The sequence below is a fragment of the Ostrinia furnacalis genome, unplaced genomic scaffold, assembly GCF_004193835.3.
Source record: "Ostrinia furnacalis isolate ACB-3 unplaced genomic scaffold, ASM419383v2 OfSCF1629, whole genome shotgun sequence".
Taxonomy (NCBI): Eukaryota; Metazoa; Arthropoda; class Insecta; order Lepidoptera; family Crambidae; genus Ostrinia; species Ostrinia furnacalis.
The window spans coordinates 135,942-161,492 of NW_021131868.1; the positions used below are offsets into that span (position 1 = coordinate 135,942).

Below are 25,551 nucleotides of genomic sequence, written 5' to 3' on the forward strand. Positions count from 1 at the left end.
GAGGGAGACAGATAGATGGCGCGCGGCTGGAGCGAGAGGGAGACAGATAGATGGCGCGCGGCTGGAGCGAGAGGGAGACAGATAGATGGCGCGCGGCTGGAGCGAGAGGGAGACAGATTGATGGCGCGCGGCTGGAGCGAGAGGGAGACAGATTGATGGCGCGCGGCTGGAGCGAGAGGGAGACAGATTGATGGCGCGCGGCTGGAGTATACATTTTTATATTTTACTTGGAAGAAGATATGACTCTAACAACACTTATGTACACTTTATTTGAATAAATCGCCAAATATACCACCGCGGAGACCCCAATCGCGTCTCTGCGTGCCATTGAATCGTATGAGCGTATGGATTTTTTGCGTTATTTTTCACAATTTCCATTTTTAAAAATTACCTATCGATAGCTTACTTTATTCTGATGAATAAATGTCATTACAAGTTTTTCTCTAAAACTGATAATTTGGCTAGAAAAAAATATTTTCTATCCACGCAGTACGCCGGCAGCGTTCGGATCGGATATAATGACGTCATCGTCCCCGCGCCGGGCGGTCAGTGAACTTTTTTAGTAATTTGGCCATAACTTCGTCAATTTTTGTCGTAGAACAAAAATTTTTGCACTGTGTTTTAAGTATTTCTTAGCCCTATAAATCTGCATTCACAGCTAAAAATCGAAATGATCCTCATTGTGAACTATTTTATTATTCTTATAGTTTCCTTCCAGAGCTATTGTAAGCTTTACCATCAATAAGTCCAAACAATGAAGATGAGTAGTAGACTGAGAGGAGTCACGATTTTCAATTAGTTACTATTGTATTTTTATTTTCAGGCCGAGGCTGAAAAGATAGTTGCTTGTCGAGACGATAGCAAAAGCTAAATGGAAGAATAGAAACAGCTATGAAGATAAATTATAAACACTAGATTTGGCTTTGTAATATTATGAGTGACGAAATTATATTTATGCTAACAAATCTCATACATTTCGTAGGTTACATCTCTTTTGTCTTACTTAATACTTAACTGGTTACCTTTTGTTGTATTTTATTGAAAATTGTTACCATATTTTTGATACTTTCAAAGAATATTGTATTTTGCATATCAGTTTGTTATTTTAGAATGATTAGGCGATCGGTCCGAGTTTTAGAAATAAGTATGTTTTCTTCACACAAACGAAAACTTGGCTGGACATGTTTGTGTGAAGAATTTAAGTATGTTTAAAATAAAACAGTTAACTTGTGGGTATACTTTGTTTATTAAAATCCTTTCCACCTCCATCTTTACAATCGTTCCTTTAACTTAAATGAGAGTGGGGATGAAGTACTCCACATTATGGTATTATGACCCTTGAAATGTTAAAATTACAGGTAATTTTAATTACATAGTATGTGCCATTGATAGTGCGCTTTTGGCAGATATTTATACAAATATTAATTAACCAAAGTGAATGTTGATTAAAAGTTTGTTAATATTATTTTACTCATTAAGTATTTTGTTTAGACTTAAACATAAGACAACCGTTGCTTGTAATTTTTTTGTTAGCACCATAATAAATAATAACAATTATCAGTTTACGATTAAGTTTACATTTTTGGAATTTTACCTTCCTTTTCCAAAAGCGCACTTAACATTTGATAAACTTTAAATTATTCCAAGAAATATCTTGAAGTAACGTTACATTAAACTCTGGTCGAAATGTTATGAGATATGTCGACGATGTTTTTCAGGATGATATAATTGACTTCTATTCAAGGTACTTCACGAAGAGCTTTGATTATGTTAGTAATCTAGTGACGTTTTATAAAAATTTATTCGATTTATCTTTCCTTAAAATATTGATGTGTCTTTTAAACATTGTCGTGAGAGTGGAATGAACTCTTCGGTCAGCATACCCTACAATTTCAGTCGCCGCATACTTTACATCAGTAGTTATTACCCGCATCTTGCAATTCGCAAGGTAAATGTACGCGGCAATTTCTTTAAAAATTGCATCCTGATTTTCAACGGGTCCTAACAAGTTAATGTAGAATATTTAAAAGGTTAAACTACATGCTTCATCACAGCCCAAGAATATCTAATAAGGATATATCTAAATGAATTCCATAAGGTTTATACGCCGAGTGCTATACCAATGTCAAGCTATTCATCCAACAACCTAAGACCACCGAAAAAAGGGACGGAAATAGAAAAATGAGCAAGAATCGTAAAACAAACCAGATGAGATACAGAGTAGCCATTTGAAACGCTCTACCTTGGGCAAGGTGTTTGTCACCCTGATACCCGAACACTGAGATTATGACATAGACACGTTGTAGGTACACATATTTCATAATAGAGACATCGATTTAATAGTACGCTTCTTAAGCAACTGACCACGAAACCCATTACTTCTTTGGTAGCTTTTCATTAAATATCCAATTGAGTGTACCATTTCCTTAAATCCCGATACCGATTTGCCACACCTATCTTAGTCATCTAACAAGCGTACTACTTTCTTGAGTATAATATTGAATAATATTTACAGTGGTGACATATAGACATAGAAGAGTCGACCAAATAAACATTGATAAAATCTTAACAGATTTTTATAATAGTAGTAATATTTAATATAGTCAACTGTACAATGAGCGACACAGGTGTAGAAAGTTGTAGGCCCAACTATATACACATTAAACACGTACCTTTTTCATATTTAAAATCTCGAGATGATCTCCAAATATACCTTTATACATTACGATATCATCCAGATAGAATATTCGTTAACCTTTTTTTAATCGTGTTTTACAGTAATGCTTTAGAATCATTTACAATAAGGGCAAGTTATAATCCGTTTGGCATTTAAAATTGTTGTCACAATTAGCATAATTTATTCGTGACTGATTTTTCCAAGGTAAAATAATTTAAGTGAGGTCTGATAATAATCAATGCATCTCTCCAGATTTTAAATAGAAATTACAAATCCTAATCTTTATACCTAATTTCTATAAAATGTATGATTAACGTGTTATAAATTCCGTTTGTCTTATAGACGAATTTTCTTACATAGATCGTAATAAATAAAACTTAGTCGATATAGGTCTAGGCCATCATACATAAAATGTTACCGTATCCTGACTAGGTGTTCTATGCACTAATAGTTTGATTAATGAATTCTATTGGCTAATAGATATTTTTTTGTGGTTTTCGGCTTGCACGGCTTGTGCTTTCGCCATAATACTTCACATTCACTGACTATGCTCATGATTAACGTTATCATGTCATTGAATCATATACATACTATACACATTTATTCATTCTCTTACGCAAAATCCACGTTAAAAAAGGATCCATGCATAAATCATTGTTTGCTTATGAAATCTATCCCAATAATAGTCTACAAGTCCACAAGAGACTTTAGACGTTATGCTTTACTCTAAGTAGTTACACATATAAATTGTCCTATTATCTACTTACATAAATAAGTGAGTATGTACATTATAGTACATACATGCATAAGTTAACTAAATTGACCAAAACTGAGTAAAATTAACGAAATACAAATCCATATCATTAAAATGATCTGGGTATTTATCTATTAATTCTTTAAAAATTACGTATCATTAACATGGGCCTGTTATCTGCCTTTTATGTCATTAATTGCTCATTAATACTAATGTCGACTTGATGTTTATTTTGTAACATTTTTGTTATAAAACTTTTCATAATAATTATTATGACCTAACTAAAAATATTGTACTGATAACTGGCGCCTTCTGCATCTGTAACTAGTTTAATACCTTTAACAAATATTGAATAAAATATTAAGATAAGTGTACATTCAGAAACATAAATTAATAAATATTTTAACACTAACATTCATTATTTCACTTTATTCGTAATCCTATGGTTAATGCCATTGAGTCCATTATTCTTCCATCCCTTGTTGTGTACACAGCAACTTAATGAACAGCCAACTTAAAAATAAGGTATATCACATTTTATATTTCATTTAGTAACTGCAAATCAATATAAAACTTGTATGTCAGTTGTTGGATCAACTATTCTATGGTTTTTAGGATTGGTTTGTGGTTTGAGGGTAGTTTTCTCTGCGGGAACTAAGTGAAGCGATAAAGGCGTGCGTGATGGGTATGGTCGCGAATCAGCGCTAGCTCCTGCATCTGCTTGATCATCTCATAGAGTAGCCTCATATAATTGATGGTTTTAAATCTTTTGTTCTCACTATTTGATCCTTCAACAGATCGTATTCATTGTATTGTTGATGCTGGTATATGCCTATCGGCCTAATTTGAGAAGTCTCTCTATTCCCTTATCATTCAATGTGGTGAAATCTCTCAATATTGGTTATAAAACTTTTCATAAAGATTCATGGACAAAGTGGGCACGTTACTATCTTCTGTCACCAAGAAGTGAGCTCTGGTATATGACTTCTGTTAGGAACCCATTCTGGATGTCCGGGCAGTTCAGTACCTCGCATTCTCAATTTTATTACTGTCTGGATACTATATCTTGATATTGTCTTTCTATGCACCGGGAAAACTTCTCAGAACGATGTCCCAGTCTCAGTGATTTATGTGAAAGAGACCATCTCTTTCGTCTTATTGCATTTACAAGTTGGCATTCCATTCTGGATGTCCGGGCAGTTCAGTATCTCGTTGTAGTAAGCTTTCTCTTTTACTGGCTGATACTATATCTTGGTACTGTCTTTCTATGTACCGGGAACCCCTCCCCAACCCGTCTGGCCAGCGTGGGGAATGTAGGCCAAATCCTCCATTTGCTTCTGGTAAATTAGAGGGTCTTGCTCCTGCAGTGGAGACTAAATGACCTGATGATGATGCACCGGGAAAACTTCTCGGAACGTTCATAATAGTTAGGTCCCGTTGCAGCACTCGGCATGGGGCACACTGAAAACCAGCGTCGTGGCCTCCCTCACCGGGGGCCACGGCATATGCTGAGTGGGGCCCCATTGCGATGGGCATCGCTGTGCGACAGGGTGGCACTGCTCAGTTTACTTTCTCTTCCATTGTATGTTTTATGTCACCTCTGTCTTATTTGCTTTTTTTTATTTAGGTACCTCTTTTTTCTTTTGTGATGTCCATGGCAATAAATGTTTCTTTCTTTCTTTCAGTGGGCATCTTGTTTGTGAATGGGTGGCTCTGCTCTACTCTGTTTTTTTTTTCATTATTATGTACCACTGTCATATCTATGTAATTGCCTGTATTTGTGTGACGTCCATTGTAATAAATGTAGGTATCTTTCTTTCTTTCTAATATCAGATGAATCTTAACAAGATCTGTGTGAAGGATCGCCTCGAGTTTTGGTTGCATAACTTGTGAGATACTCGTAATTTAGTGAGGGCTAGCTCATGAGGGACATTTCGGCAGATTCCGGCTATATCCTGGCGCTGACGGAGCGGCGGGCCCGGGCTCGCGAGAGGGACAGGGCACGGGGATCGTCGGAGTCGTCCGGCCGCAGGAACAGGGCGTAGGCGAGCGCGAACAGAGCGTACGGTGCCAGCACGGCCACCACCAATGGGGCCACCTGCGCGGCGCCGCCGACCTTCCCGGAGAATCACTTCTCCTCGTCCTCTTCGCGGAACAGGTAGGTCGACCTGCGAGAATACAATTAGTTAATCTCTAGGAACTCTAGGAACTAGAAACACTAGTAGAAGTGCAGAGTGCTGATAGAATTAAGATTTAAAGAAAAAGAAGAGAGTGATGAGAGATAGACCGTGTATTTCCAGAGAGAGAAGGTGAAGTGACAGATATAAATAAACAGTATAAAAGTCATATTCAAATATAGCTATCACAATATAGAATGTAATATGATGTACAGCCAGTTCTGGTTACTCAGAAAGCAGGTTTTTACATAATCCACCCATTTGTTTTTTACGCTACTTATTTCAAAGTTTAAGAATTTTTTTGGTCTGTAATCGCGAATCGTTAAAGTTAACTAAGGTTATCAAAATTTACGTTTCATCCAATTAAAGAAAGGCAGAAATTCCACAGTGAAATTACTGGTCAATTAAATTTTCTTGAAGTTTTGAGGTAATGACTTAAAATGATCGCATGGATACGATAGTGGATGATAATTATTTACTGTCATCACGTAATAGGTAATTCTAAAAATATGTAATATTAAAGTGTTTTCAAATAATAAACCCGCAAAACTAAACATCAATTTGTGGTTCGTGATTTTTGATTGATCCATGCCACATGTCAATGAAATTATTTCACAAAGTTTAAACTCTGTCGTGATACAAAGAAAATCAACCTAAAAGAACTCACCAGTAGGCCAAGTTGAAAAGCGCGAACACCAGCGGGAAGGTGATCCTGGAGATGACGTCGATCCGCTTCGAGCGCGTCGGGAACTTGGACATCCACAGCCGGCAGCAGTTCTTGCGGGGCGCCTTCAGATGGATCTCGCACTGCCTCATCTTGTCGCCACCGCGCACCAGTGGCTTCTGCAGTTGCAGACCAGTCAGGGTGGACGGAATAGGCGCATTCGGAAAGGGTGGGAGGCCGGCTGCGCTAACCGTGGCTATAGCATTGGCATCTTTAAACCTGACTGACAACTCCGAAATTAAGGAAGGCAACCTAAGTTTGCAGGAGGACCACAAGCCAGTCCCACACAAACTTAGTATTATGTACCTATAGCATAATGTATTTTTTTACCAAATGTAATTTAACCTAAGTTTGTGAGGGGAAATAAATGATTTATTATTATTATTATTAAGCCTCACCACACTAACTGACAGCTAAATATATTCTCGATGGTGTCATGAGCAGTTACTTTTTGACTCTCTTTACACCCACCCAGTTAAGAAGGGATTTTTGCAGATTACTTCGAAGAGGTTTATTTTCACCAAACCAATGCCATAACCGCTCTATGGTGTGATGTGAATGTTGTGATAGAACATAGAAGGAGGTGTGCAGTGAAGTTTGGAATTTATGCGTGTAAGTGCGGACAATTACAGCTCAAGGGTAAAGTCGTGTCGCAGCGAAGTATGGGACAACGCATCATGGTGTTGGGATTTTCCATCATTCGTTTATTGCTAGCAGGAATGATGTGAGATGGTGTTAGCTGTCCCATACCCCTCGCAGCAACCGAACAAACACCTCCCAAACAGAGAACATAGAACACCCTTCAAGCATAGTGTGCAATAGAAGAAGGAGCTGTAGACTTCAGTATTGTGATTAATGTGTGTGTGATTTCCAATTAACGCAACCGGCCGTCCTAAGTCTTATTATACCTAACTAATGAAAAAGTACAGCGAATATTATGGTGATTGATCCATTACATCAGTGTACCTACCATGAGTTTACGTTAGGTGTGCTCGCTAGCGAAAACGTCAAAAATCTCTATGGAGATTTTGTTTCTTGAAAGTAGCCGCTAGGGGCGCTGCACAATATGTCATACAATTAACGTCATTTTTTTACGCAGTCGCTAGCGAGCACACGTAACGTAAACTCATGGTAAGCACACAGATGTGCAGAATAAGAAAACATGAAGCATGAATGAAATCAGCTTGAAACTAGATAAATGCTTGCCAGTAAAGCATCCAAAAACAATTGATAAACTTGATGCATAACACTAAAAACTAAAACACAAGCAAAAATGCATTAGACAAGCTGCAGCAGTCTGTAACTGACTATATGTACTTAAATATTTGGAATCTAGAGAAATGAGTCTAGCTTATGAATTAAAACGGGTTTCTGGCCTAGTCAATACTTTTTCAAGACCAATAAAAATAATAGATACCAAGGATCTACAAAGAGGCCTAACTCAAATATTAACTGGCTCTCAACCTGGCCATAAAAAAGGCAATACTCTTTTAATGCCAATAAAAAGAATAACCAACGTTCTAAGAAAGGCCTATCTCTAAATCAGCGCCGAGCTCACCATAGCAAAAGTGGCGTTGCTGTCTGTGTCCAGCATATCAGAGGCTGCATCCATACTGGCCGCAGCTTCCATCTCCCGCCTGGTCTTCTTCATGTTCTCCCGGTGCATGTCAGACCGGGACGCGTAGTTGACCAGGGCGAACTCCAGAAGTGCCCCGAAAACAAACGTCAGGCACACCCCGGTCCACACGTCGATGGCTTTGGTGTATGACACCGGGGGGAGGGAGGCGTTGATGCCTGATGATTGAGTCGCCATCGTGAGGAGGGTAGTCACTCCTGAAATTGTTCATGTTTGAGTCCGATGGTTCTATGAGGGCAATTATTACATAGTTCATAAACTACGCGTTGTGGCTATAAACTATGACACCAAAACCTTGTAGAAACAACCCATAATTTTAACCCTGAAAACTCAAATCAAATCAATTTTATTTGCGCACATGGGTTTACATACTGGGTGTTACAAGATTTTTAGTATCTCCATCTTTCACTTTTTGGCATGCAAAATTATATTAACTGTCAGTATCTTTGAAATCAATAAATAATTATGCATCAATTGGGTTGGCAATAAAGTCGTCGTAAAGGGGTAATAGCTTGTCTTTGCATACAAAATATGTATATTAAATAACTTTTTCGTTCACCCTGTATAGCAATGATATTATGATTTAGTGACTAGACGTGAAACCTATTTTGTACTCGAGCGATTTTTATGAATCCTTGTCAACGAATTATTCAATTTATTCGCACAACTTGAGAGGAAGTGCTCGTTAGGCCGACTGCAGTTACCCGTTATCGAACAGCACAATGGACGAATCTGGGACATCGTATTTGCATGTTGACCGTTTTATTTTTAGGAGAAATTATTGGAACTTCGTTATAACTTATAATGGCTTTCGTGGATGTTAAAGAGTACGACCTATGAGTTGAACCCCTGCAAAATTGATGAGCATGGCCATTTTCCATTAGTTATTCAAATGAACTAATGCTTAGTTGCGTGTGTTATTCATACATCATAAGTAGAATAAACTGGCCTTTATTTTCTGTCCCAAGCTCAATACCATTCGTTTTTTCATAACATGTATGTATAACTAGTCTGCACCAGACTCACCAGTGCAGCACCTGCACAACTTATTTTCATAGACTAAATAATAATAAGATCGAAGTATGAGTTGTTTCCTCGAAAAACAGCTAGGAACTGCTTTTTGTTGTTTCCTTCCAATCCACGATGTGGTCTTCTTCAAAACAAGATTGAATAAGAATTTATTAAGTTATTGTTGACCCCAACGACTTAAACCCTAAGGATTTCAAGATATAAGCCAACAGATATCTTCTGGGCAAGCTCTCTCCACCATAGATTGCTTCTGGACCCCGCTAGTGAGATTTACGGGACTATTTCCACCTCTCAACTTGACCGCCAATAAAAACCAAACCAGTGAAGGTCAATTTGTCCTGGGGGAAAGTTAAACTGTCCTTGACCCGCAAAAAAATTAATCAGAACAACAAAAGAGAAGTTCAGTGAGATTCTTACCAAAATCAATATTATCTTTATTTGTGTAGAATCAAGCTCATCTTCTAAATATGTACCTACATAGTGATCTATCAACGCACAGCCCAAACCACTGGACGGATCGGGCTGAAATTTGGCATGTAGGTAGATGTTATGACGTAAGCATCCGCTAAGAAAGGATTTTCCGAAACTCCATCCCTAAGGGGGTAAACGGGATCCACGCGTACGAAGTCGCGGGCGGCCGCTAGTTACTACATAAAAGTAAAGGTCAAATTCGCTCACCCAGCGACACGCGAGCCGGCACCGCTCCCTGGTCCAGCCAGAAGGACACCCAGGACACGATGACCAGCATGCAGCACGGGATGTAGATCTGGATCAGGTAGTAGCTGAACTCGCGCTTGAAGAGCAGGTCTACCTTCAGGCAGCTGTATTCGCCTGGTGGGGAGAAATTGAGATTCTTATAAAACATGTTTATATTTCGTTCTTTAGAGGAACTATGTCAAGATATTGTTTATCGATCCAGCGTCGTTTCATTTCAAAATGCAAAATCCCCAAAAACTTTCGATACGAGTACCTAAATCCCACAGTCCTGAAATTCAGTGTTAAGCTCGCTGAAAATCTGGTTAAAATTGAGCAGACGCAGTCTTTCTTTGTTTTTCAGCTTAATTATCTTGTTGCTTTATGTACTACTTACTTAGTTTTTAAGTGTGGCGTCGAAAGTTTCGTTCCAAAATCCTATAAAAAGTGTTTTTCAACCAGTCCTCACTCATCTTTGTAGAGATTCTCCTCACCTGTATTAGTTTTACTGTTGCAAATAGAACCTGGATAGGATCGCCTTCCTTCCAGAAGAACACGAGGTCGTACATCTAAAAAACCCCTAAAACCTTGGTTGCTAACCAGTCTTCCAAATTCTAGAGTTCCTCACCTGTATTGGTTTTACTGTTGCAATAGTCCGTCAAGAACTTCTCCAGAGTAAACCGCGGCAGGTGTAAGTTCTTCACCACCTGCACAGGATCGCCTTCCTTCCAGAGGAACACCAGGTCGTCCGTCGTCCAGCCGTCTGGAATACAAGGTGGTTTGAATAATTCTAAGTTATAGATATAATTTTTGGTTGAGTTAAGCGCGGGGTGCGGGGAGTTAGATCCGAGTAATCCGAGCCTCATTATTGTAGTGTGCGTGTGCACTCGTGGATAATTTAGCGTGTACCGCTAACACTCAAATAGCGGAAGAATGGTGGGGCGCGTCTTCGTGGATGAAACGATCTATACCAACTGTAGAGTCACTACAATAAAGCAAGGATACGTGATGGAACAATTATATTTCAGACCCATTAGCTATGACCTGCATTTGAATAAAACATCCTAAACTATTGAAGTTAAAATAATCACAGAAAGTCATCATCAATTTCATTACGGATTTTTGTGAAGACAACGAACTCTACATTACATGTACCAATTCGTAAGCGAATTATTTTTGTTCCTACTACAGACTAATTCTAAAACCACGTTTCTGTCATAATATAATTCGATTCAGATGGCTTACACGTGTGGTCTAAGATTTAAGAAAGCATACTGACGTACCTACAGGTCTGATTTCTTTGCGATTGAAAAGGTGGAAGTAAGGTACCTATGTTGTATTGCAAGCATAGAGTATTAGGGCTTTTCCCCTGCTTTTTTGTAGGATCCCATTTCCATTCCATATACGTGGTTTAATACCAAGATTTGCAGACATCCCGTTTGCAGTATCCCGCAATTTGCAAATGTACCACAATAAAGATTCGAATTTCAAATACACACGTGTGTTCACACGACAGTCCCGTTTCCGGAAATCCAGTTTTGCGGGATCCAGTACTTTCTTCATTCCACGGCGCGCGCGCTTGTGATTTGTTGAGCAGTTAATACCAACTGCTCGAGCAGTTATCACTGGCAGCTTCAAGCTGTTGACTCTTGACTGCAATAGCGGCCCGTGTATGTTGATCACTGACTAACTGCTCGAGCTGTCCGTGTATTGCCGGCCTTAATGTATGACGGATTGTACAGATTAATCGATAATTCGATTTTAGAGGTTATTGTTGTTTCTTGTATTTTTTTTTCCTTCTTCTCTTCTGTCGTTTTGTTTAGTTAATTATTTGTATTAATTAAATAATTACTGATTCGTACTGTAATTGTAATACACACAACCCTGCGTTGCGCGCCCCTTGGAGAGACATCGAACTTTATAATTACGGTTGCATTATTATTATTTTTAGTCGGTGTCTTCTCTAAGGGATGCGCAATAAGCAAGGGCATCCGCGGAAGACCAGCTTCGTGACTTGCCCTTTTGAGCATGTCACGATAAATGCTGAGCGGGTGCCTATTGGCACAGTTTTTTTTTTCTCTCTTACCCTTAACTCTTTGTTTTATAGCTTATGTATTATTTTGTGTTTTTTGTGTATTTTTTCTGTATTGTGTCTTTTTAATGTGTCAATAAACCAATTCTATTCTATTCTATTCTATACAGCGCCCCTAGCGGAAACTTGCAAGAACTAAAATCTTCATATTTTTTTAACGCGCTCGCTAGTGACTTCGTTTGATGTAAACTCATAATAAGCCCCCAGGATTGCCCTTACGTCTTCACAATAGAAAGCAGACACTGATGTTGTATTGGCCTTCTGTACCTAATTTTATTATGTAATTTTAGTACAAATATTTCACCTGTCAAATGCAAGCCAGCCAAGAATGTCACGGGAAATTGCCCTGAACGAAAAAGTTACACACGCTGAAAGAAAATTGCTAGATACGATCTTGGATATACATTGACAAGTTTAAAACGTAAAACTAAAAACAGCATTTGTAAAACAGAAGGAAAGGCGTAAGAAAAAGTGTGGCTACATGAAAATTTTATTTGAATATTCTTTAATTTTTTGCTCGTTTCTTCGTCGTCATGTCAAGGTACAAGTTTACCTAGGACGTGACGTTTTAATCATATACTTTGTGATGAATATCTACCGTCCGCAATCGAGGTAGCAAATGGAAATCACCAGTAGGTACCTCTAGCATGAACGACTTTCGTCTTCAAATCGTTTGCGTAATTGATAAAATTCGATATTCAGCCTACGAATTCAATGATAACGTGACAATTTTTACTGTCAAAATTAGTTTCGTTCTACTATTTCTCATACTGAGTTCACTTTACATCACTTTCAGAGGGGCTCTGTTTAATTTTTCATACTAAATCTTTTGATGGCGATTCGAATACGCAAACAATTCGAAGTCGAAAGTTTTTTGTGCTAGAGGTACAGATTTTCTGTAAAGAAATAATGTCTGACTCCATTGTGTTACTTCAGTTGTTACAAGTTTACAACCTACACCCAAACTTATTTATAAAACTGAGATTTCAACTCTCGTTTAAATCAGTATCTACGCCCACTAATATTTCCTCAAACCAAACATACACGTGCGAAAATATTTGACATTTTACACGACCATTACTTCATTTTGAAATACCGCCTCATTTTTCAGTTTTCCAAATATTCTTTCATGTCAAAAACATAATCTACTGATTGATATCGGGCGGGTTACGCGCCGGAGGCAGTGCCAACTCTAAACACTGTCTTTATTGTTTCGCAAATATTTTCTCAAACTAATCTACCGTTTTAAGGCTGAGTGGTGAACGAAAAAAGCATAAAACACGACTTTACATTCAATATTTTTCCTAAATATTATCTGTCACCCGAAGAATGCAGATGCGATGCGATTTAATGCTAGAACGACCAAAAGATGCTTGTCACTCATCAGTTAAAAGTTTCAAGTTGAGTTTTTTTTAGATTCGTGAGTGACATGTAAGCGAAAACTCGTTGTTGACACTTTTGGACATCGAGTTGATTCGGTTTTTGTTACCGAAAATTTAGTGTCAACTGACAATGAGTAATTTCAGCATGAGTCGCTGTGGAAATCCTTGGGAGAATTCTTTGTCACTGGACGTCATTTGGTTGAAAAACGAACGAGTATTTATATTATTTAATTTAGGAATACGTTACGTGTTTCATGTCTTAGAAACGTTTCTGTGCTTCTATTGTGCACCAAGTGCGATACAGTAGCGTAAACATTGGCGTATTTTTACTAGGGCGGCGCAAACGTGCGGTAATGACTGAATTGTTTACGCAGTGATAAAATATTTTTGTTGGTTCAACGTAATGTTTTCGTCTCGTAACTAAAGTTCACTTTGTTTGACAGGTGAGCTATTTCTTCTTTGTCTGAATATAACGGTTTTAGAGAGAGTTTTTGCAAAGAGCACAGGTAGTCTAAATCTACGCGAAGGAAGATCTTGTTTTTTAACCCTTTTACCATTGTACGGTTTTTTATAGCCCGATCGATTATTTTAGAAGGTTATTCTACCATCGATATTTTTATACTAACTGCCCTTGCTTGTTCTCCATCGTCCCAGATTTTACCAGTGTCATTTTCTTACACATTATACCATGGTAAAAATTTATCTTCAGGCCAGCCTTCATCATAGATTACATAAAGAGGAAATTCATTATTGCCGTACCTACTAATTGAACCTGCAAATCTTTATTCTTTTCTCCACAGGACAGGCAATGCTTAGTGTGGAGGTCTGTCTTTTAGTTATTGTATTGTTTGATTCTGGTAATAAATATTTTCATTTTCATTTTTCATTAAATAGGAAAAGGAGTACTCACAGCTAGCCATCCTCAGCGAGCAGGTCTGCTTATCCAGCGGGTAGAGCTTCAGATTCATGGGGCAAGACAGAGTCAGCGAGATACGGATGCTGTACAGCACGGTCCCGTTGGGGAAGATACGGATGTACACGTTCGGCATGATGATGTTGTGGAAATGACCTTCCTTCTCGTTGGAGAAGAACAGATCGGGCATCCAGACGCGGTTGGCTTCGGTCAGGGTTAGGTATTTGAGGCGACCTGTTGGGAAGAAGGTTCATAAGTTTCTGGAAAGGTAGCTGATTGTGAAGTAACTAACGCCCGTATTCACAAACATTACTATTAGGTCTCACAGAGCACGCTGTGCGTTCGATTTGCTGCTTCACATAAGCAAGCATCGTGTATTTTCATATATTCTATTATATTCATATTCATGAAGTACCTACGTTAATCTGTCTAGGTGTAAATAACCAAATAGTTTCTATTAACTATTGATAGAAATCATCATCATCAATTAGGGAAATGCTTGTAAATCTATCGGCTAGCTGAGATAATACAAAATGATGACGTATCTTCAATGGTTTACCCTTTGTCTCTAAGGAAAATATTAGGTTATCAATAGTAGTGTAAAAGATGATGAAAAGTGTTATAGCCTGACCAGGAACATAAAAACCCTCGCCATGTTGCGGAAAACTAATGGTACTAATTTCTTTTAATGGCAACAGTAACTGAAAACTTCATTGACATGGTCACCTTGCATGTCAGTCTATTGCTGTCAAAGTGTAAACAAACTTTATTTTAAATGTGCGCAATTGGTTTTATGAATTAAATTGCTAAAATATTTTTATAGTCGTGAAAGAAAAGTGGTTCACAATGTGTTAAAGTATTTGTCGAAGAGAAATACTAAGGGTTCGGACAATATTTTCATTGAATAATGTTTCCGACAAAGGTTGTCAAATTGACTGTCATGTTTATTGTATAGTACAGTCCACTATGAAAATTAGCTGTGGTTTGTTTCAACTACCTATTTTAAAAATTTTGTCACTTTCTAAGTGTTGAATTTTATGGGATTGGGAAAGAAGTACCGAGTTTGAAGCGTTCATGAGCAGACATTGCAGTTGAATATTCAAGTTCTGAATTTGATTATTGATGAATAATAAAATAAATCTACTAGCTCGATTGATGGTTTCATTTAATTTATTTAAATCAGGTTACCTATAATAATATTTTTTCGTTAATTTATGAAAATATCAAATTAGCCCGCTCCCACTTTGAGTTTTTTACCAAACGCGAAGAATCATGTCCACAATATAATTTGAGAAATAAAAATAAATTAAAAATACCAACCATCCGCCTAAATTTATCTTCTTCAAGCACATACAATATGGCCATAAAAATATATAACAAATTGCCCGATCATTTATTAAAAGAAAATAATAATAGTAAATTCATAACAGGACTAAAAAAGCTACTAACTACGAAATGCTATTACACCATAAAAGAATATTTAGACGATAAAATTCATTAGCGATGTACCTAAACTATAATTTTCTATCTATGATAAAAAGAAGCCTCCTCTCTTATAAATTTTTAGTTTGCAGCGCCCAACAGGGTCCTTAATGATCTCCAAATATAACTATGTAACACCTAAATGTACTATTAAGGAAGCAATAAACGTATTGAGTATTGAGTATAGCCCGTAATCCTGAATCCTGATACATAAAGTTAGCCTATTACACAGGTACGACTGTACTCAGTGTTGCACTATCAAATGCAATTGAGGCGCCTCTATACCAGGGTTTTTATGTTCCTGGTCAGGCTATACCGAACTAAGACTCAAAAAGGAGATTCTAATAACTGTTAAATACATCTATTAAAAAAGGCCAATTTCCCTGAAAGATTTAATATTTGGCCAAGAATATGTTGTCCTGATATCTTACCTCCCAAATTGTTGAACTTCAGCCGCTCATCTAACCACTGTTCCCTGAACGTCAACTGGACTGAATATTCCTGAAAGCACACCATCACTTGTAGACTTTGACAAAGTTGCATTTGCCGACGTTGCAACATTGTCAAACGCTACGGGTAAGAAACATGTTGGAAAACGGCTATAAATAGTTAGTACAGATTTGAATCCCATTTTGGGATCAGCTAGAATCTTAATAGAGCTAGAAGAAAATATCAATCATAATTAGTCGTAATTACTTATTCAATAGTGTACTAAAGTTTGACAATATTCCAACGTTGAAATGATTCTACACCTAATGAGTCTTTTCCATTGATTCTTTTTGTGAACTCTACATTTTGAAAATCTATTACTTTAAAATTTATTCACAAAAACATCCAGATGTGCAACACTTTCCTAAAAGCTTTTATCTTTGTTTGAATTTTGAAAATCTATTCATTTTATGATTCACATCTTTTATATTAATGCATGAAGCTAACACTACTGTATGATATGAATATTATTCGCCTCAAGCTTTAAATTCATTGTGATTATTATTATTTGTGCCAATATTTCGCCTATTTGTGCTTCAACAAGAATGCCAATGTTCAGTGCTGTTGATGATAATTTTGAATATTCATTTGATATCACAGGAGTTATTGACACAAATCAGTTTTTAGTCTACGGGGGTGGTGTCGGAGGTTCCTCGAATAATTAATTTGACATCAAGCAAAGGAACGAACCCTCAACATCACGGGAGCAAGTCAAATGAATTATCGTTACAGAAAATGCGAATGCAGAAAACTAATCGATGCATGCGGTCCCGATGTTAGCTTTTGGAGACGGCGGTGTTAGAGGGGTGAGGTGGCTCGGATGATGGATGAGACTCGCGATGGCCTGGCAGCGGGCCAGGCCCTTCCCTGGCACTCGCAGGATGCATCCAAAAGATAACCCCGAGCTAATTCGTCAGGCGAATAAAATCATGCGTTCCGACAATCTAGCGGTTGTAGCCAAGCGTTACCGACTCACCGTCTCGCATTCGTCGATGGAATGCTTTAACTTTTACCTTCATGCACATCGGCCATTAACTAGAGCTACGGTACGTCTAGCGGACGTCGGGGTCAGGTGTCACATTATGGTGGACAGCCACCGAGAAGCACGAAGCCGAGTGCGGGCGCGACGATCCCCGTACGATTTACACAACACAAATTCACATAAACAAGACAATATCAACAATAAGTACTGTCGAAGTACACGACCAAAATAGTTTTTAGTATTCCTCATCAAATATTGCATGACAGTTAAAAGAAGCATGATTGGACAAAACAAAAGAACGGAAAGTAAAATGGTAATATGAGGTGAGTGTTTGGTGCGGGCCGCGAAACCCCGTGCCCTGCTACAAGCGTGGCCTCAGGCCGTGAGCCGTCTTGGTTTGCAGACGTCGGACGTGCCGGACGGACGACCGCCGCCGCGGCGTCGTGTCGCTCGTTACTTGTGCTACTACGTTGTGCCAATAATCCATCAGGTCTGTGTTTTTACAGAACTCCTACTCTTTGTACAGATGTAAACTTCTCAAAATCTCCAAACAAAATAATATAACAGGAACATAAAAGTGTAAAAAAATGAAATAAAAAGAGCATGTTAATTAAAATCAAGTAAAAATATTAAAAACAAACTTTTTTAGAATCTACGTTAGTCTTTTTCTTTTATTTATAAAGTTTTAGAAAATTAGGAGTGCGCGGCTCCGCACCACAAAACTTGCTAGTATTTTATATATTTTTTTACATTATTAACGGGAGGGGGTCAAATCAAAATTACATAAACCAAAAATACAGTGCGAAAATCAGGGTAAAAATAGATTATAAAAACAATAATAAATATACAAAAAAAAGGAAACCAATACAAACAAACACGTATCCAAATACAATAGCTGGTAATTTAGCAAAGTGCAAGTATTGCCAAATATTCATTTATTTGTACGAGTATGATCACTTTTATCATAAACTAAGTTTTAGTCAGCACTGAACTCTGCTAGCCATCATTGGTTATCCAAAACCTTTGTTTATGATAAAGGCGCCATCTGTATTGAGATCAAGTGCAGCACTCACCATTTTATAATCATCTATTTTGCTGATCGATCGTAGATACATGTTCACGTGTACTAGAGTGGCACCGTCGCCTTAATGACAAAAAAAATCAATTATTAAACCCCAGAATTGAACAGACAACTTTACATAAGTAACACGTGATATATTATAACCAAGGCTCAGAAATTAGTTGATGGGTTTGATGTCAGATGCTAAAGCGTAATGACATGGCGCCGCCCGAGGCCGGCAGCCCATCTCATCACAGGAAGCTACTGCCCTTTCAGATGAAATCTAAGGACAACCAGCCAGTCTAAATAAAAAGAAAACTCAAATTGTCGATACTAAGGGGACAGTCCAGTCGAAGGCGAGAGTGGAGAGATTGCGTTGAAACCGCGCGGCTCGACTTAAAAACGATTTTGGTCGTCGACACCAAACGGGAATTAATGAAATAAAAGAAAATAGAAAAAAACATTACACATAGTGGGTAAACCTAGCCTCCTCACAATCCGGATAGGTTTACCCATTCATTTGACTTGAACGCGAGGATGACGACTTAAAACTGTGACTTAATCTAAACGCGGTCCAGTCTGTCCTTATAGACTTACCATTGTGACGTCATCGATCTTTGATATACTTCTGACAAATATATTGACGCTCACTACCGCTGGCCCATCTAAGTACCAAGCAAAATATACGGTTTAAGTTATATGGTAGAATCTATTGGATCTAATCCCTATCGTCTAATGGGGGAGTGAAAAATTTTGCGCCGTGTGTCGTCAATTCTGAAACAAGTCGTTTATTCCGACCGACTCACCTTGTAGGTACCTGCAAAAGTTGTTATGTGTCATGTCGATGGATGTCTTAATCGATGAGTACACACCAAAAAAACATTAATACAAACAAACAACAGAAAGTCGACTTCGGGAACGAACTAAAGCGTGACGATGTCTTTGTTGACGGGAATTTGTGTTAGTGTAAAGAGACAGCAAGATTTTAATCACAGGCAAGGAGAGTTTCAATAAGACATTGCTACAAAAAGTTGATTGAAAGCTCAGTTTCTCGGTTGTTTATTTGAATCTGAGGTTGCGGTCTTCCATTGTTTTTAATTAAAATTTCAATGCTTTTGTTGCAAAAGTGAGTTGCAGTTTTGGGGGAATGCGTCAGTTTTGATCGTCCAATCATGGTCGGATTGGGGAAGTCGCTTTAGTGCCGCAGAGGTTGCAGCGGAGCGCTTAGCGGAAGATTAGAGGCATGAGGAAAATTTCTTTCATTTGCAAATTCATGGTGGAGGGAGGCCGGCGAGGGCTGGAGGCCGGAAATTAACATTTGTTCTAGAAACGAAAACGCGGCAGCACACGACGGGCTCGTTGTTAACCCAAAGTTGTGTTACAACTTTATAAGTGGGCAGGATGCCACGGAACACGAAACTTTGAAACGTAACCCATTGCCACGTACTGATTTATTTAATAGGGATCGTTCCAATCGCGTGCCACGTAGTCCTTCCATCGATTTTTTAAATCGCCCTGCAATATTGTGCTGAGTAACTGTCAGGGGATAGTGATAGAACGTTTAAGTTCCACGACGACGTTGATGACAAATTTTATTAATGGTGGCTCGAAATTGTTCAGCCAGACTAATTGTGGTGGCGGAGTCAAAACTTTTCAATCTTTATGCTCAACTTCGCGACGCCCGTACTCGGTATTTCAGTTAGTTCGATGCCTTTACAGAAGCATTCTTATCCCTATTATTAAGATTGGGGCTTGTTTTAATGACTTAAAATTGAATACAAAAACTTAAAAATATGATGACAAAAAATTCATTATTGGTTTAAAATATTTGATTTGTTTCATCATAATGAAGAATCATTTCAATAGATCAGTTTGTATTAATGCAGGTGGCTATCCATGTAAGACCTTTAATCTTGAAAGACATTTTGGCCGTTTTGAAGTTTAGGACAACACCAAGAATTAAGAATATAACGCAATGCTTCAGTTACTGACATTTTGAAACTCTTACAACAAAATCAAATCAACAAAAATGTAGTCAATAACTAAAACGAATGCTCGACATAGATAACGAAAATATAAAAATAAGACGAGTTAAAATCTGGCCTTAGAATCCACATTTAGACACTTTTACAGTTGGGTGAGTGACAGAAACACATCGGGAGCGTTGCAAGCTCTACCACAGCCTTAAAGACCTTTCGATTTACCGGATCCTAAATCTAAAACACACAAAAATGTATCTGAAATACCACAGCTCAAACCTACACATTATTTTCTGAAGTCCACTCTTAGTGACTCCCATTTTTGACACAAATGGCGCATTGTGAAATGAAAACTGATTAAGAAATATTACGAGCTTTCTACACCTAATTATTAAATTATTTGTTGTAACTGTTTGTTCTTTATCATGGTTTTGGTTTCAATTAAACCCAAAAAGGTTAGTATAAAAAATGACACTCATCGTCGAAAAACCTTAGACCTCACCTACTTAACACGTTAAAGCCCGGATCCGCTACATCGTAAGGTCTTTAAAACTACGCTATATGGACGACTGCGGCTGCATACTAACCATCTTAATGTCGCTTATGGTTGTAATGCTCCTGACGAACAGGTTAATGCTAACAACAGCTGGACCATCTGTTGAATGTCATTGTGGTGAAGATGAGAAATTTCGAAAAAGTGCGAAAAGACTTGGCTTGTGAACCCTTACTTAAGGACTAAGTGGTATTAAAAGATACCTAAGTCATAGAGCTGTCGGCTGCCGACAAGATTACCTACTAACTGTCGGCGGCCGACAGGTGACTATTGTTTGACAGCTACCAATACTTCTTAGTCACAACTCCTCCAAAATAACACTTAATTCTAGCCTTCATTTAGTTTTCAATCAACTGGACATTTTAATATTTAGTTTACTTAAAACTTGGTAAAAAGTTAATTGAGTTGGCGAAGTAGTGACGTCATTTCCTTGTCAAAATCTATGGGAGGATCTCGTTCAGCTCATGAAATATGGGATGATCAGTTCCTAAAAAGTATGTCAATTAATGGTGGTGTCAAGTCAACTACCTTATTTCCGTATCACATCCTGCAGAGTCTAATCTAAGATCATCGCTCTATTTCAATTGCTTGAATCAACATAACAATTTAAATCAGAATGACAGTTCAATGTCATGACATTCAATCTATGAATGCAGTTCTATTTCTTTTCAAAAATAAAGGAATGTTTTCTTTGAGAAAATTTTTCTATCTACAATATAAGAGTACTTTCCCTCCAGGTGGCATTACAAAATTCCACCCTGTATGATCTTAACATTCAAAGACATCAAATAAAACTGAATCAGAAATCAAATTAAAAATCATCTCATCTCAAATGTAGATACTGTTATATTGAGACCTATTTTATTCAAGGTTCTACCTTTATCTATGTCATATACTAGTTCCTGACTACTGCAGTTGCCTTGCTACAAAGGCCAAGCCAACCCCTATAGCCAGGGTGGGAAGTGTAGGCCAAATTCTCCATTTTCTTCTGAAAAGAGGGCTTGCTATTGCAGTAGATACTAAATGACCTGCTGATGATGAAAGGCCAAACTGCTTAGTGCCTTAGCCCTTATTGAATGAACAAAACATTGACAGGTATTGAAAACACCCTAATAGATAGTTTGCGATGATAAATACAGAAATAACGATCGTACCATTATTGTTAATGGGTGTTCATGATAAATTACTGTGTGCTTTGCGTTTCAATTTACTACGTTTTTGTATGACGTGTTGTAAATGGAGTTGCTGTAAACGTTTTAAATATTGAAGCTTTTGTGTTATTGTGATCGAATATGTCAAAATTCAATAAAATACCTATATTTGTTTTACTCGTACCTAGTACCTAAAAATTGTCTAAGTTTATTAAAATTGTCCCGAATTTGACTCGCTCAATGCAAACGCACTGAACGTCGTGCTAGAGATTTCTTCAAAAGTTTCCTCATAAAAATTAAAATTGCTTCTCCACCCACATTACTGTCTATCTATTCTTTATCTTTATCATTAATTTAAAAGAAAAATATCGTTCAAATGACCATGACTGGCGTTCTGCGTACTCCTTCGCCCAATCTTTTATGGGCGGGAAATAGGGTTGCCATTAAAAATATCCAATACAAGAGTTATTTTCGAAATTGCTATCTATAAAAAAGTTAAAGGTTCAAATTCAGGAACCTTAATATTTATTTCGATGAACAAATACCAACTAAATATCGGGTCAGCGCAAAAATTACACCTCGAGAAATAAGAGCGCACTTGAGAAGTGAGATCTTTTATTGTAATTAATTTTTTTTCGTCTGGCATCAATTTCTTTTAATATTTTATAGTCTTTCTTTAAAATTCCTACGTACACCCCGCTAACTATGAGTTGGCGTTGATAAATCAAAACTGACTTCTCAATTGCGCTGTTATTTCCCGAGACGTAATTTTTGTTCTGACCCGATATTTAATTGGTATTGTTGATCGAAGATTTAAACGAAACTCTTTTACTGAAACAAATTGGAGTAGTAATGCTTTTATTTCGCAAATATTTAGAATAATGGTCCTAATAATTGAAGCTGACAACCCTAGAGTGAATCCACTTTAGTAAATTGCTTTTTAGGAACATCTTAGCAGATTTTCTTTGCTGGTCTAATGATAAATCGCCGGTAGAGGATGATACTTCAAAAGGTTAAGTGCGAGTAATGATTAATGAAGGTAATGAAATCTTTTTTCGAGGAGGACATAAAGAGCGCCATTGTGTGTCATTTTAATTTATAATTATAGGTGAGGATTAACGAAGAAGTGCCTAAGGAAGATAATAAATTATGTACAGCCTGCTCATCAGACTACGCAAGTTTATTGGAAAATAGCATATATTACAAAAATACCTAATACAACTCATTTATTTTTGCAAATATGCTTTTAAAAATCACTTTTACAAGTCCCAGTATTAACCCTACCACTGCTTCGGGACAATATATGGGCCAGCGCTGAAAAGAAGCAGCGCAAGAAACTCAGTCACTTTTGCCTCCTTTTCAAGGGTTTACAGTCTTTAAAATATACATAGTCATAATTGATGCCAGCTAGGCAGTTAACCATTCCAAACATGTTTATCTTTATTTTAGCCCTTTTTCGTTAAGATGTTTTATTTTAATTACTCAATATATTTGCTGTTTAATTAGATCCCATGCTGTTTGATGTAATTAACCATAATCAATTAAACCTACACCTGGCATTGAAGAATTCGAAGTTTGGCGATTTTTTTATTGAATCTTGATCCCCTCCTATGTTCTTCTGATTAATTTCGTTGCGGGTCCAATGACAGTTTAACTTTCCCCCGGGACAAACTTGACCTTCACTGGTTGGGTTTTTATTGGCGGTCAAGCTGTAGATCCTGGCTACACAGGAGTTGCAGCGGTGGGAACGAGAGGTGGGAATAGTCCCGTGGATATTGAAATGTTTTCTATTGACGCTCTACATTTTGTATTGCTCTCTAAAAGCTACTTTTTTATAACTAAGATTTTTTTCTTTGTAATAGATTTGCAAAAAATCCAGCTTCATTTAATGGACAGTAATAAAAAAGCTTTTTCCAGGAAAAAAGCTTTCTTGAAAAAGCATTTGTGCTTTAAAAATAAATTCATTTTCGAATAAAATTGGTACATCAAGCTTTTCACTCTCTGAAATATGTATGTATATTTTCCCTCTTCTGTGCCTTTAATGGTGGCCATACACGTTAGGGTTTGCATGATGGTTTTGACCGTACATGCTTAACCGACATGCAAACCCTAGCGTGTATATTATAAAACTGTACAGTTATTGGTGCGCGTACATGCAACCTAACGAATATCAAAAAATATATTTTTGCCGCTCGGTTATGTTTGCGCACATGCATAACTGAGCGTGTGTGCGCCCTCTCATGCTTGCATGCACAGTTTTCTCTCAGTCTCCTATAGTCTGTGGCAGTGAATGGTGGTGAATATTAAAGACACATGTGTTCTCCCTGTTGCAAGAAATCTTAATGTTACTGCTAGGTTTGGGCTGTGCGTTGATAGATCACTATGTCAGTCAGTCAGTCACCTTTGTGTTAAATCTATATTAATAATTTCGTCAAGGGGTACGGTAGACTGGATCGAAACCTTATATGAATAACAAAGCATAAAAAAATATCGATTTTGATTCGACAACATATATCCGCAAAATTCGGATAATGGAGAATTTCGTTAAATTCCGATGGCACTGACAAACAATTTAAAACAAACCGCTGTCGCCATCTTTAGTAGTTCACTATCCACTCACTATGCGATCAGCGCCAAAACCTTACTACCTCTTTGCTGGGTTGTCATCGATCCATAAATAAATGGAGATCAGTACCTCTAGTAGGAAAAACTTTCGAGTTCGTTTCGTTGCGTATTCAAAGTGTCATCGAAAAATTTTGTATGAAAAATTAAACAGCGCCCCCTANTGCACCTAGAATTGTGTATTATGAGTCAAATTTCACCCGAGCGAAGCCGGGTTTTCATCTAGTAAATTTATATTGTACATGCAAACCCTAACGTGTATGTGCTATAGATAACTCGGTTATACCTGTCGGTTAAGCATGTACGCTCGGTAACCATCATGCAAACCGTGTATGGCCACCATAAAGCTCGTATTCAAAAACACTACTATGAGGTCTCACAGTGCGAGTGGACGACGCACAGGGTCACACAAATGCAATGCAACAGATAAAATTAATCATAGTGGTCTTTCAGTCCTCTTTTAGCATCAATCAATCGGCTCTTTCACAAAGAGCCAGTAGTCCTCTTTTGTTAAAGAATATAAGTACAGAAGATGAATATATCAACTGAACAACTTTGGACACAATATGTGGACAAACGACTTGAGGAAATTGTACATTAGGCTTTTTGGACGTTTGAAAGGAGTCTCAGAATGGCTTATTCGTGTTGTGACAAAATATTTTTATAGAGTGGACAAGTTGTATCGTTAGTTTGTCATTTGTTAGTTTGATTGATTTTATCAATATTTATGAACATTTGGCAAGTTATGACCTAATCTATACTTAGTAGAGTCGTTTGCGTCCTTTGTAAAGAAGTAGTCTCTGATACATAAAATCATAACATTTCTTTTCAGATAGAAGTACAGTCAAAGTTAACAACACAACCATATTCTTCATTATAACAAAGACGTTTTGCGAACTTATTGGCTACTTTAGGTGTCACGAACTACTTGAAACTGACTGTACCTATAATTTTCTTCTTGTTATTTGTTATGCATAAAAAAATCAATTTCTTAATTAAACTGGGAACATATACACAAGCTGATTTTCACTAGGTATGGAAATACGAAATTATATCTTGAGAAGGTGCTTTAGTTTTTTCCTGACTTAATTACTTATTCCAAAACATTATGGCGACATAAAATAAATAAATAAATATTGGTGTTTATGTACTAATT

At 37.4% G+C, this 25,551-nt stretch overlaps 2 protein-coding genes across 7 annotated transcripts in view; one reads left to right on the forward strand and one right to left on the reverse strand.

The window, feature by feature from the left end:
* LOC114353128 (acetyl-CoA carboxylase-like) overlaps window positions 1-25,551 on the forward strand; it is a gene marked incomplete at its 5' end in the record, with an annotated part of 139,852 nt that overhangs the window by 11,386 nt on the left and 102,915 nt on the right. The window lies entirely within an intron of this gene.
* The window catches only part of GluClalpha (glycine receptor alpha 1), a 41,004-nt gene continuing 20,536 nt past the window's right edge, over window positions 5,084-25,551 (reverse strand). For 2 of the 6 annotated variants that reach the window (XM_028304977.1, XM_028304981.1), the window contains 8 exons: window positions 18,104-18,174; window positions 15,991-16,060; window positions 14,075-14,311; window positions 10,319-10,453; window positions 9,676-9,828; window positions 7,891-8,165; window positions 6,276-6,451; window positions 5,084-5,599 (listed from right to left, as the gene is read on the reverse strand). In XM_028304977.1, coding sequence (XP_028160778.1) covers window positions 5,560-5,599; window positions 6,276-6,451; window positions 7,891-8,165; window positions 9,676-9,828; window positions 10,319-10,453; window positions 14,075-14,311; window positions 15,991-16,060; window positions 18,104-18,174 — 1,157 coding nt within the window. In that variant the 3' untranslated portion in view covers window positions 5,084-5,559. Of the gene's footprint in view, window positions 5,600-6,275; window positions 6,452-7,890; window positions 8,166-9,675; window positions 9,829-10,318; window positions 10,454-14,074; window positions 14,312-15,990; window positions 16,061-18,103; window positions 18,175-18,687; window positions 18,756-25,551 lie in introns of all 6 variants that reach the window. The other 4 variants (XM_028304979.1, XM_028304980.1, XM_028304978.1 and 1 more) reach the window with 4 other exon arrangements.